Source organism: Hyla sarda, chromosome 1 (assembly GCF_029499605.1).
Source record: "Hyla sarda isolate aHylSar1 chromosome 1, aHylSar1.hap1, whole genome shotgun sequence".
NCBI lineage: Eukaryota > Metazoa > Chordata > Amphibia > Anura > Hylidae > Hyla > Hyla sarda.
The window spans coordinates 298917431-298929950 of NC_079189.1; the positions used below are offsets into that span (position 1 = coordinate 298917431).

At 45.8% G+C, this 12520-nt stretch overlaps 1 protein-coding gene across 1 annotated transcript in view; it reads right to left on the reverse strand.

Moving 5' to 3' along the window:
* Window positions 1-11412, reverse strand: part of LOC130305814 (mast cell protease 1A-like) — a 36204-nt gene extending 24792 nt beyond the window's left edge. Inside the window, exon 1 of the mRNA XM_056552024.1 lies at window positions 11342-11412. Within this exon, the coding sequence (XP_056407999.1) occupies window positions 11342-11408 (67 nt within the window). The 5' untranslated portion in view covers window positions 11409-11412. The remainder of the gene's footprint in view (window positions 1-11341) is intronic.
* Between the last annotated feature and the right edge of the window lie 1108 nt (window positions 11413-12520).

Below are 12520 nucleotides of genomic sequence, written 5' to 3' on the forward strand. Positions count from 1 at the left end.
CTGTGGTTCCTCCAGTAACCGGTCTCCCTAAGGCCTATATGGACTTCGCGGATGTTTTCTGCAAAAAACAAGCTGAGACTCTACCTCCTCACAGGCCTTATGATTGCCCTATCGACCTCCTCCCGGGTACTACTCCACCCCGGGGCAGAATTTATCCTCTCTCTGCCCCAGAGACTCTTGCCATGTCCGAATACGTCCAGGAGAATCTAAAAAAGGGCTTTATCCGTAAATCCTCCTCTCCTGCCGGAGCCGGATTTTTCTTTGTGTCCAAAAAAGATGGCTCCCTACGTCCTTGCATTGACTACCGCGGTCTTAATAAAATCACGGTTAAGAACCGCTACCCCTTACCCCTCATCTCTGAACTCTTTGATCGCCTCCAAGGTGCCCACATCTTCACTAAATTGGACTTAAGAGGCGCCTATAACCTCATCCGCATCAGAGAGGGGGACGAGTGGAAAACGGCATTTAACACCAGAGATGGACACTTTGAGTATCTGGTCATGCCCTTTGGACTGTGCAATGCCCCTGCCGTCTTCCAAGACTTTGTCAATGAAATTTTTCGTGATCTGTTATACTCCTGTGTTGTGGTATATCTGGACGATATCCTAATTTTTTCTGCCAATCTAGAAGAACACCGCCAGCATGTCCGTATGGTTCTTCAGAGACTTCGTGACAACCAACTCTATGCCAAAATTGAGAAATGTCTGTTTGAATGCCAATCTCTTCCTTTTCTAGGATATTTGGTCTCTGGCCAGGGACTACAGATGGATCCAGACAAACTCTCTGCCGTCTTAAATTGGCCACGCCCCTCCGGACTCCGTGCTATCCAACGCTTTTTGGGGTTCGCCAATTATTACAGGCAATTTATTCCACATTTTTCTACCATTGTGGCTCCTATCGTGGCTTTAACCAAGAAAAATGCTGATCCCAAGTCCTGGCCTCCTCAAGCAGAAGACTCCTTTAAACGACTCAAGTCTGCCTTTTCTTCGGCTCCCGTGCTCTCCAGACCTGACCCTTCCAAACCCTTCCTATTGGAGGTTGATGCCTCCTCAGTAGGAGCTGGAGCTGTTCTTCTACAAAAAAATCCTTCCGGGCATGCTGTCACTTGTGGTTTTTTCTCTAGGACCTTCTCTCCAGCGGAGAGGAACTACTCCATCGGGGATCGAGAGCTTCTAGCCATTAAATTAGCACTTGAGGAATGGAGGCATCTGCTGGAGGGATCAAGATTTCCTGTTATTATCTACACCGACCACAAGAACCTCTCCTACCTCCAGTCGGCCCAACGGCTGAATCCTCGCCAGGCCCGGTGGTCTCTGTTCTTTGCCCGATTTAATTTTGAGATTCACTTTCGTCCTGCCGATAAGAACATTAGGGCCGATGCTCTCTCTCGTTCCTCGGATGCCTCAGAAGTTGATCTCCCTCCGCAACACATCATTCCACCTGACTGCCTGATCTCCACTTCTCCTGCCTCCATCAGGCAGACTCCTCCAGGAAAGACCTTTGTTTCTCCACGCCAACGCCTCGGAATCCTCAAATGGGGTCACTCCTCCCATCTCGCAGGTCATGCGGGCATCAAGAAATCTGTGCAACTCATCTCCCGCTTCTATTGGTGGCCGACTCTGGAGACGGATGTTGGGGACTTTGTGCGAGCCTGCACTATCTGTGCCCGGGATAAGACTCCTCGCCAGAAGCCCGCTGGTTTTCTTCATCCTCTGCCTGTCCCCGAACAGCCTTGGTCTCTGATTGGTATGGATTTTATTACTGATTTACCCCCTTCCCGTGGCAACACCGTTATTTGGGTGGTCGTTGATCGATTCTCCAAAATGGCACATTTCATCCCTCTTCCTGGTCTTCCTTCTGCGCCTCAGTTGGCTAAACAATTTTTTGTACACATTTTTCGTCTTCACGGGTTGCCTACGCAGATTGTCTCGGATAGAGGGGTCCAATTCGTGTCTAAATTCTGGAGGGCTCTCTGTAAACAACTCAAGATTAAATTAAATTTTTCCTCTGCATATCATCCCCAGTCCAATGGACAAGTAGAAAGAATTAACCAGATCCTGGGTGATTATTTGCGACATTTTGTTTCCTCCCGCCAGGATGACTGGGCAGATCTCCTTCCATGGGCCGAATTTTCGTATAACTTCAGGGTCTCTGAATCTTCCTCCAAATCCCCATTTTTCGTGGTGTACGGCCGTCACCCTCTTCCCCCCCTCCCTACCCCCTTGCCCTCTGGTCTGCCCGCTGTGGATGAAATTTCTCGTGACCTTTCCATTATATGGAGAGAGACCCAAAATTCTCTCTTACAGGCTTCTTCACGCATGAAGAGGTTCGCGGATAAGAAAAGAAGAGCTCCCCCCGTTTTTTCCCCTGGAGACAAGGTATGGCTCTCCGCTAAATATGTCCGCTTCCGTGTCCCTAGCTACAAGTTGGGACCACGCTATCTTGGTCCTTTCAAAATTTTGTGTCAAATTAATCCTGTCTCTTATAAACTTCTTCTTCCTCCTTCTCTTCGTATCCCTAATGCCTTTCACGTCTCTCTTCTCAAACCACTCATCCTCAACCGTTTTTCTCCCAAATCTGTTCCTCCCACTCCTGTTTCCGGCTCCTCGGACGTCTTCTCGGTCAAGGAAATTTTGGCTGCCAAAAAGGTCAGAGGGAAAAATTTTTTTTTAGTAGACTGGGAGGGTTGTGGTCCTGAAGAGAGATCCTGGGAACCTGAGGACAACATCCTTGACAAAAGTCTGCTCCTCAGGTTCTCAGGCTCCAAGAAGAGGGGGAGACCCAAGGGGGGGGGTACTGTTACGCCGAGCGCTCCGGGTTCCCGCTCCTCCCCGGAGCGCTCGCTTCACTCCCTCCGCTGCAGCGCTCCGGTCACGTCCTCTGACCCGGGGCGCTGCGATCCTGCTGCCAGCCGGGATGCGATTCGCGATGCGGGTAGCGCCCGCTCGCGATGCGCACCCCGGCTCCCCTACCTGACTCGCTCCCCGTCTGTTCTGTCCCGGCGCGCGCGGCCCCGCTCCCTAGGGCGCGCGCGCGCCGGGTCTCTGCGATTTAAAGGGCCACTGCGCCGCTGATTGGCGCAGTGGTTCCAATTAGGGTTTTCACCTGTGCACTTCCCTATATTACCTCACTTCCCTTGCACTCCCTTGCCGGATCTTGTTGCCTTAGTGCCAGTGAAAGCGTTCCTTGTGTGTTCCTTGCCTGTGTTTCCAGACCTTCTGCCGTTGCCCCTGACTACGATCCTTGCTGCCTGCCCCGACCTTCTGCTACGTCCGACCTTGCTTCTGCCTACTCCCTTGTACCGCGCCTATCTTCAGCAGCCAGAGAGGTGAGCCGTTGCTAGTGGATACGACCTGGTCACTACCGCCGCAGCAAGACCATCCCGCTTTGCGGCGGGCTCTGGTGAAAACCAGTAGTGGCTTAGAACCGGTCCACTAGCACGGTCCACGCCAATCCCTCTCTGGCACAGAGGGTCCACTACCTGCCAGCCGGCATCGTGACACAAATACCTCTGGAAACAAAAACGCCCCAGACTATCACATTCTTTGCTCGTTCGCCGATGCTCGGAGGGAGGCATCGGTCTGCCGGACGTCCGTCGATTGTATGAGGAGATTCAACTTAAACGATGGACGCGTCTAGCAGACCGATATATGGCCCGATGGGTACAGTGGGCACATGAGGCATACGGGGGTGACCTACTTGAGGCTCTGTGGATGCCGACTGTGAGAGGCAGGCGACATACCGATCCCAATGACTGACTTTTATATGGTGGCATTTTCTCCTCCTGGCAGCATTTCTCCCCTTCTCTTTCCCCTTCTATCTCCCCCCTTCTCCCTTCACATCTTATACCTGCAGCCGTTGACATGTCTGTACCCACCTTTGCTCCCATGTGGAACAAATTGTCCAGATTGCCAATTTCGCAGTTTTTCTCTGATGGTGGGATCCCGTCCGACGATGCTCTACAAAGTTTGATGCCTGAGGTAGGTGCCTCCTTCTTACACCTAGATCATGTCAAATCATGCTGTAGGACTTTTAGCAGCAAGTTTCTACCATTAAGGAGCCTGACGGATTTTGAGAATTCCTTGGTTACCTCCAATGGTGAGCCGTGGAAGCTTTCAAAACTCCGTTTGTATATAGATTGGCGCAGCTGAAATGGAAACCTCATTACATTGCCTCATGGGAGAGGGAACTAGGGCGTTCTTTTACAGAACTAGAAATAGACCGTATTCTCGCGGCCTCACATGGTCAGTCCAGGTGTATTAGAATGCAAGAAACACATTTTAAAATATTGTCACGCTGGTATAAAGTCCCTGAATTCCTATACGCGCATGGCCTCTCCCCCTCTGATAAGTGCTGGAGATGCTTGGATCAGCGAGGTACGCACGCCCACATTTGGTGGTTCTGTCCCTCCGTCATGCCTTTCTGGCAGGAGGTGGAATCAACAATTAACTTAATAGTGGAATCTCCTGTTCAACTTAATCCTGAGTCCGTCCTGCTGGGTTGCCCCTCCATCTCCTACGTCCCCGCATCAGATATACTGATCTCTCATATGGTGGCATCAAAATCCCTAATCCCTTTAAATTGGCTGAACACAACGCCTCTGACCAAGAGTGATTGGCTCGCTAAGATTTCTCAGATCAATAGATTTGAGGAAATGTACAGTAGATTAAATAGAACACACGATACCTATTGCAAGATATGGAAACCGTGGCTAGATTCACCTTATGCTTTGACGACATGATTTTGGTCGACTGCCATCTACCTGACTGCTCAGAGGCTCAGACACCTTGCCTGCCCCTTGTTCTCTATCCTCTTCACTAACCCTCGTCTCCTCCTCTGCTGCTTTTTCTGACCTTTGTTCCTTTTTCTTACCTTCCGCTACTCTCTTTGTTCTCTCTTTCTACTCCCCCCCCTAGGTATCCCCCATGTTTCCTTTACCACCTGCCTTCTCATACACATCCTTACCTTGACCCACCACCTCCCCTACCCTCCCTCTCCCGCTTGATACTATCAACCCTCCCCAATTCCATGCTCTCCCAAGCACCCGACTGGTGTGGAGCTAATCGCAAGTTTATAGTTACCTCATGTGCTGCTGCTGACACTTAGAGTGCGCTCCATTCGAGCCTAATCGCCTTAAAATAACACTGCTGTGCAACATGTTGATAATTTAGTTCTGAAGCTCACTGTATCCACTGAAAATATGGAAAACAAGAGCATTGTTGTTTTACCACCTGCGAGTGGGGTGTTTATGTTACCAATGTTCTTTTCCTCATGCTCAATAAAGACATAGTTGATAAAAAAAAGAAAATCCTCAGATTTGAACAAATCTTTTTTGATGCTGGATGTGGATCCACCGAGCTTTGTGGCAGATGACATGGGCCATAACGGGGAGCGGAGTCTAAGGTGCCGCTGGTCTTCACCAGAGCCCGCCGTAAGGCAGGAGGAGCTTGCTGCGGCAGGCGACACCCAGGTCGCTACCCCCATTACGACTCGACCACACAGGTAGCTGGGCAAGACGAGGTACAGATGGATGAGGCAGAGGCGTAGTTGGACTTAGCCGAAGGTCAAGACCGGCGGCAACGGTGCGTAGTCAAAAAAGACACTGAAGATTCGGCAGGGAAGAGGGGGAGGACCTGGCTTAAATAACATATGGGAAGGACCAGGCACCAATTAGTGGTGTGCTTACCCTTTAAATCTGGAGAAGCCGGAGCCAGAGAGCCGGGCATCAGCAGGTAACAAAAGGGGCCTGCCAGGGGAATTAGGTGGTGAGCATTCACGGTCAGAGCACTGGACTGGAGCGATCGCCGCGACAAAATCTGATTCACATGCAGTGGAAATGTACAGCACAGATTGGGACCAACAATGTAAATTTTTTATGCAGGTGAATTTTCAGATTTATTTTCTCCAGATTTACTAATCTAGTTCCCTGGCGCATTGTGTCCCATTATGCTATAAAAAAACTATTAATATGGAAGCTATAATACAAAAACAAAAAAACAAAAAAACTGTAATTTTCCCTACCTGCACAATTCTGTTGGAATTTTCTGACCACTTTAAGATTTGTAAAGAAAAAGCAGCATGTTAGTGTAGGTTTCAATTGCAAATCTATTAGGCTACGGTCCCAGATAGGGCTTGCGCAGCATTTTTTAGGCCGCGCAAAATCTGCTGCACACCGGGAAATATGCTGCATATTGTAATGTCTGTTTTTGTATTTTTCTGTCTTGGGGTCTGTTCAGGCACTAGTTTTTATGGCTGAGCAGTTTTTGTGCTATTCTCCCTCGCTAGAAGAATAGCTAATGCCAATGAGAACTCGGGTGTGGTTTTATAACCCGAGCTCTGCTGGTACTCTGGCTGCTGGTTATTAGTTTTACCTTTGCTATGTTTGTTGCTCTGAGTTCTAACCATGGTTATTATGCCTGTTGTTATAGATTTTAGTCTGCTTGGTTTTTAGTACATCTGTCGGTTTTTAGGATTATGTCCGTTCTGCTTTAATCTTGTTATCTTAGTCTGTGTTCACACTGTGAGTCTTGTGCTTGTACCCATGCTCTGTATTTAGTATTCCTGTTTGGAATCCTGACCCGTATTCCTCCATGTTATGGAGTTTGGTTTTGTATTATTCCTGTTTAATATCCAGGCCTTTATTCCTCCATGCTTTGGAGTTTGGTTTTGTGGAGTCTGTTCAGACTCATCCATTTCTCAGTCCAGTGTTCCGTGTATTATATTTCTGTTTCCTTCTAGGCCAGTATCCTGATCACACGGTGGAGTGTGCCCACTGGCTAGTAGTCTATTTGGCTTTGTTATTGATGTCCCTCCATGTTTGGAGTGGGGAGTCTAGTTTGTTCTTTGTTCAGTGTCCAGTGTGAACAGTGTTCTATGTTTCCTGACCTGTTTAGTATTTTACATTCATTCCATCTGTTCATCCCCAGCATCTCCTGGTTTCTGCTGTATACTTATTCCATATCTAGTCTTGTTCATATATTCACATCTGCCGTTTATCTTGATTCCGGTTTCTGAACTGTATGTTAGTACACTATATCCTGCCCTGTTTGTATATTTATATCCTGCCTGGTTTATCTGGTTGTTTGGTTATTTTCCTGTTACGTTTCTGAATTTTTTATATTATGTACTATATTATTTGTGTACCTTTACGCCCATTGCACTTTAGCGCAGGGAGGGACTGGCTAGAGGTTGTCAATCTACCATTTATGGATGGGCAAGTAGGCAGGGAGAGTGTTTCTAGGGACAGCTTAGGGCTCACTCTCCATGTCCACCCTGTCAGTCACGACATATTTTCTCCATTGAGCATACACATAGAGCTACCTGGCAGCAGCCCTGTGTGTTCACTGAGGTTTTGAGGTGGAGCCGCGCGCTGGCGTGACTGTCCTGCGTGGCCCTGCCTCCAAACCTCACTTAACACACAGGGATGCCACCAGGGTGTATGCTAAACAGGTAATACGCAGTGTATTTCTTGCTGAACAGCAGTTTTTCCTGCTGCACAGCTTGAGATATACTACGTAAGTGCTTTGTGGGACCATATCCTAAAAATGCAATTAGTGGCGCTGTTTGGGTTTCTTCTTGCAAAGTGTTGCAACTTTTGGTACACAAAAACATGCACCAAAATTGTCATTAAAGCCAACACTAAACTGTAGGCATGGTAACAGTAAATGTTGGCCAGTGTGTTTTGGATTTTTTGTAGTTAAAGTGGTATTCTGGGACCATAAAAAATAAAATGTAGTTCTACTAAGTGATGCCTGACTGAAGAAAACTCAGGAGGACAGTTTTAGGCACAAGATGTCATCAAACCAACCACCCATCCACAGAATAATAGATAAGTAGCTGATCGCAGTACCCCCTCTCTCTCAATGAAGAGTGCGTACTGTAGATGGCACACACTTCATTCATTTCTGTGGGAGCACCGGAGATGCCGGACTGCTGTACTCTGGTCTCTTTAACGCTCCCTAGAAATGAATAGAGCTTGTGCTCAGCTACTTATACCCTATCATGTGGATATGGGATAACATAGTTTTCACTAGACAATCCCTTTAAAACCCATAATAAAAAAAATAGAATATGTTTACTGGTAAGCCTGTATGTCCTAGTTTCCCCCTATCCTCTCTTCCTCCTGTTTCTCCTCTTTCTCTTCTTCCTACCTATTTATCTCGGATATCATAGTAGCCGCAAATTAAACTTGTGTATTGATTTTTGCATTTTGTGATGATGTGTCCCACCAGCACTAAGTAATTGGTTTATTTATTTGTTTATTTTGACTTTCTTATGTTCTATCTGTTTTGCTGACCTTCAGATCCTTCTGATTCCTATAGGACACACCTCCCTTTTGAAAGGGGCTACTGCTGTGTCACTCTATACTTGCTTTTGCATTATATTGTTTGCCTAAAAATTCAATAAACACTTACTGTTGAAAAAAAATGTAATACTTACTTTACTGATCCCTGAAATGTCATGGCAATGCTTTCCTGCACACAGCCTTCAGGAAAGGGGTGTAGACTGCAGGGTGTCAAATGGGTCACCAAGGGATCAAAGTACGGTGGGAGATGAGTTATTATTTAAGAAATACAATAGAAAAAAAAGCTTTACCAAAATCCAAACAATTTGATTTTGTTGTGTTATGTCCTAATTTTGCATTTTCTTTGGGTTTGCTGTGAAAATTCTTTACAGACCATCTAGTATTATCTAAATGGTATGGAACGATAAAAAAAAAAAAGAACAAAAGATGTGTGATATTTTGTGTTTTTTTTTAACTAAATGTTATTGAATCTCCTTAACCCCTTAAGGACCAAGCCCATTTTCAACTTAAGGACCAGAGCATTTTTTTTGCACATCTGACAAAAAACTACCCCCCTCACAGAATTTATTAAGGGGTGCAGTGAGCATTTACATCCCATTGGCATTTGACACATCTTTGGAAAAGTGGGCTGTGCAAATGAAAAATTACCGCTGTATAATCAGCCACCCCTGTGAAAATCACCAATTTAGGCCTCAAATATACAAAGTGCGCTCTCACTCCTGAGCCTTGTTGTGCGTCCGCAGAGCATTTTCCACCAACATATGGGGTATTACCGTACTAAGGAGAAATTGCGTTTTTTTCCTTTTACCTCTTGTGAAAATAAAAAGTATGGGGCAACACCAGCATGTTAGTGTAAAATAATAATTATTTTTTTTACACTAACAGGCTGTTGTAGACCCCAAATTTTCCTTTTCATAGGGGGTAAAAGCCCCCCAAAATTTGTAGTGCAATTGCTGCTTAGTACGGAAATACCCCATATGTGGCCCTTAACTGTTTCCTTGAAATACAACAAGGCTCCGAAGTGAGAGAGCACCATTCGCATTTGAGGACTAAATTAGGGATTGCATAGGGGTGGACATGGGGGTATTCTATGCCAGTGATTCTCAAACAGGGTGCCTCCAGCTGTTGCTAAACTCCCAGCATGCCTGGACAGTGAGTGGCTGTCCAGAAAAGCTGGGAGTTGTTGTTTTGCAACAGCTGGAGGCTCCGTTTTGGGAAACACTGCTGTACGATACGTTTTTAATTTTTATTGGGGGGGGGGCAGTGTAAGGGGGTTTATATGTAGTGTTTTACCCTTTATTATGTGTTAGTGTAGTGTAGTATTTTTAGGGTACATTCACACAAGCGGGGGTTTATGGTGAGTTTCCCGCTAGGAGTTTGTGCTGAAGCGGAAAGTTTGCCGCAGCTCAAACTTGAAGCTGGAAACTCACTGTAAACCTGTACCCTATACATTCACATGGGGGGAGGGGGCAAACCTCCAGCTGTTTCAAAACTACAACTCCCAGCATGCACTGAGAGACGTGCATGCTGGGAGTTGTACTTCTGCAACAGCTGGATGCACACTGGTTGGAAAACCTTCAGTTACAAAACAACTTGTTCCCGTCCTCCACTCCAGCTCCCCCGCCTGTTGCCTACATCATGTCTGCAAGACTTGAATAAAGACCTGACTGGTGAGTGCGACCTTCTTCTGTGTACTTTGTTCTCCGTGCTATATGCTACTTGCTTGGCTTTGCACCACCGCTACAGGCTTGCTGTGAGTCACATCCCGTGTGCTGTCCAGCACTCCACCCGACGCTTAGTTTCGTATGTGCCAGCTTTCTCCTCTTGTCTGCCAAGTCCGCATGGAATTGAAGGTTTGGCATTTAACCTTTTGTAACAGCCACAGTCTCCCTGTATCCAGTCCTTTGCATCAAGTCCATTCGTCAGCCCGTTCACCATGCTACTGACGTCAGACGCCACCGGATTCCAAGAGGTCCGAACTTGGACACCTGCAAGCTGCTATCTCTACTACCTCTACTACCTTTACCACCATAGCGGCATCTACAGGGTCTGTGGCAGGCAGACCAGCCACGGAGGCGCATGCCAGCGCTCCAGTTCAGCCTATGCAGACATTGGTCCGAGTGTGCATCTGTGAATACAAGCCTGCTGGGACAATATCTTCAGCTGGTAACTATATATCCAACTATATATCCACTTATTTGTATGGACTGGGATACATTAACTGATACTTATTGTATTGCAGACTGTGTATACAACATTCCGAACCACCAAATGCCAGATTATTGATTACTATTGAATATAACAGTGAAATTTTACAGTGCGGGACATTACCACCTTTCCACAAGGGCTCTGTGGAAGTAGGTTTATTAATATATTGTCTTTGTATAATTTTATTACTATATGCATTTTAATACATTTTGCAATTCATTATCATAAAATTGAAGCACGATCCCCTTTTTCATTATTCTTATATCAATATCATGTATCAGGTTGTCTGGTATTAGCCTTGAGGTGATGATTTATATTTTTTATTTTCTTATATTTATTTCACACCTGTCTGTAGGTGTATAATCATTATACCTTGGCTAATAAATTGTGAGATGCACATATTAATTGTTTTCCCTCTAATTTACAAATCTGTTTAACTTTCTGGCATCATTTGATTAAAAAAAAAAAAAGGTTTTCACCAGAGTACCCCTTTAATGTGTAAAGGTACCATATAACAAACATGATAAAGACATAACAAATATACACAGAAAATATAGAAGACAATGGTCCTGATTTATAAAAAAAAAAAAAAAAAAAAAGCTAGAGATATTTTGCCCACAACAACCATTTACAGCTCAGCTTTTATATACTAACAAGTTATGGTAAAGTGAAATCTGAGCCGTGATTGGTCACTGTGGGAACCTCTCTCCAGTTTTCTTTCACATATTTTGATAAATCAGGGCGAATATATTTACTTCATTTTACCATACAATAATGTGATTCACCCTAAAGCCCTCAGGTTCTTATCTGAATACTAGAAAAACTGACCTGCACATGGGGTTGAAATGAAGATAGAAGATAAAAAGAGCACAAGAACGATCCCAACGTGTTCCATCTCACGCTGCTTCCAATGCGTCTGCCAACTCTCTGTTCTATTTCCCCTTTATAATCTTGTCCCCAGTGATAATATCTGTAGTCACACCCCAGACCAATAGCAGAGACAATGTTTTTTTTTTTAGCAATGGAAATTAAATAAATTGCATACTAAGTTTTTCAGAATTCAGAATGTCAAAAAGTATTGAAACCTAAAGCTGGTGGTTCTCATTACACCATTGACAATTGCCTCTTGTAATACATTCAACACGTGGCATAATGAGATGCCAGCTACTGTTCCTAAGGCCCCTTGAACACTACGGAATTTCTGCCTAGAGAAATTATGGGCAGAGATTCCATTTAATCATTCTGTTACCTTGTTTTGATAATGCTGTATGCAAGCCATCAGAAGTTTAAAGATTAAAGAAGATGTCAAATGAAAAAATGTATCCCCTAATAAGTGTCTAATCGTGCTGGGTCCAACCTCCTGCAATCTCCCGTACATTAGGTGCCATATAGTTCCCCACATTAGGTGCAGTATAGTTCCCCCCACCTTATGTGCATTATAGTCCCCCACATTAGGTGCAGTATAGTTCCCCCCACATTAGGTGCAGTACAGTCCCCCCCCCCCCCAATTAGGTGCAGTACAGTTCCCCACATTAGGTTCAGTACAGTCCCCATATTAGGTGCAGTATAGTTCCCCACATTAGGTGCAGTACAGTCCCCATATTAGGTGCAGTATAGTTCCCCACATTAGGTGCAGTCACTGAGGACAAGCAGTGCTCTGTACAGTGAGGACAAGCAGGGCTCTGTACAGTGAGGACAAGCAGGGCTTTGTACCTGAGAACAAGCAGGGCTCGGTACACTGAGGACAAGCGGGGCTCTGTACCTGAGGACAAGCGGGGCTCTGTACCTGAGGACAAGCAGGACTCTATACACTGAGGAAAAGCGGGGCTCTGTACCCTGAGGACAAGCAGGGCTCTGTACACTGAGAACAAGCAGGGCTCTGTACCCTGAGGACAAGCAGGACTCTGTACACTGAGGACAAGCAGGGCTCTGTACACTGAGGACAAGCAGGGCTCTGTACACTGAGGACAAGCAGGGCTCTGTACACCGAGGACAAGCAGGGCCCTG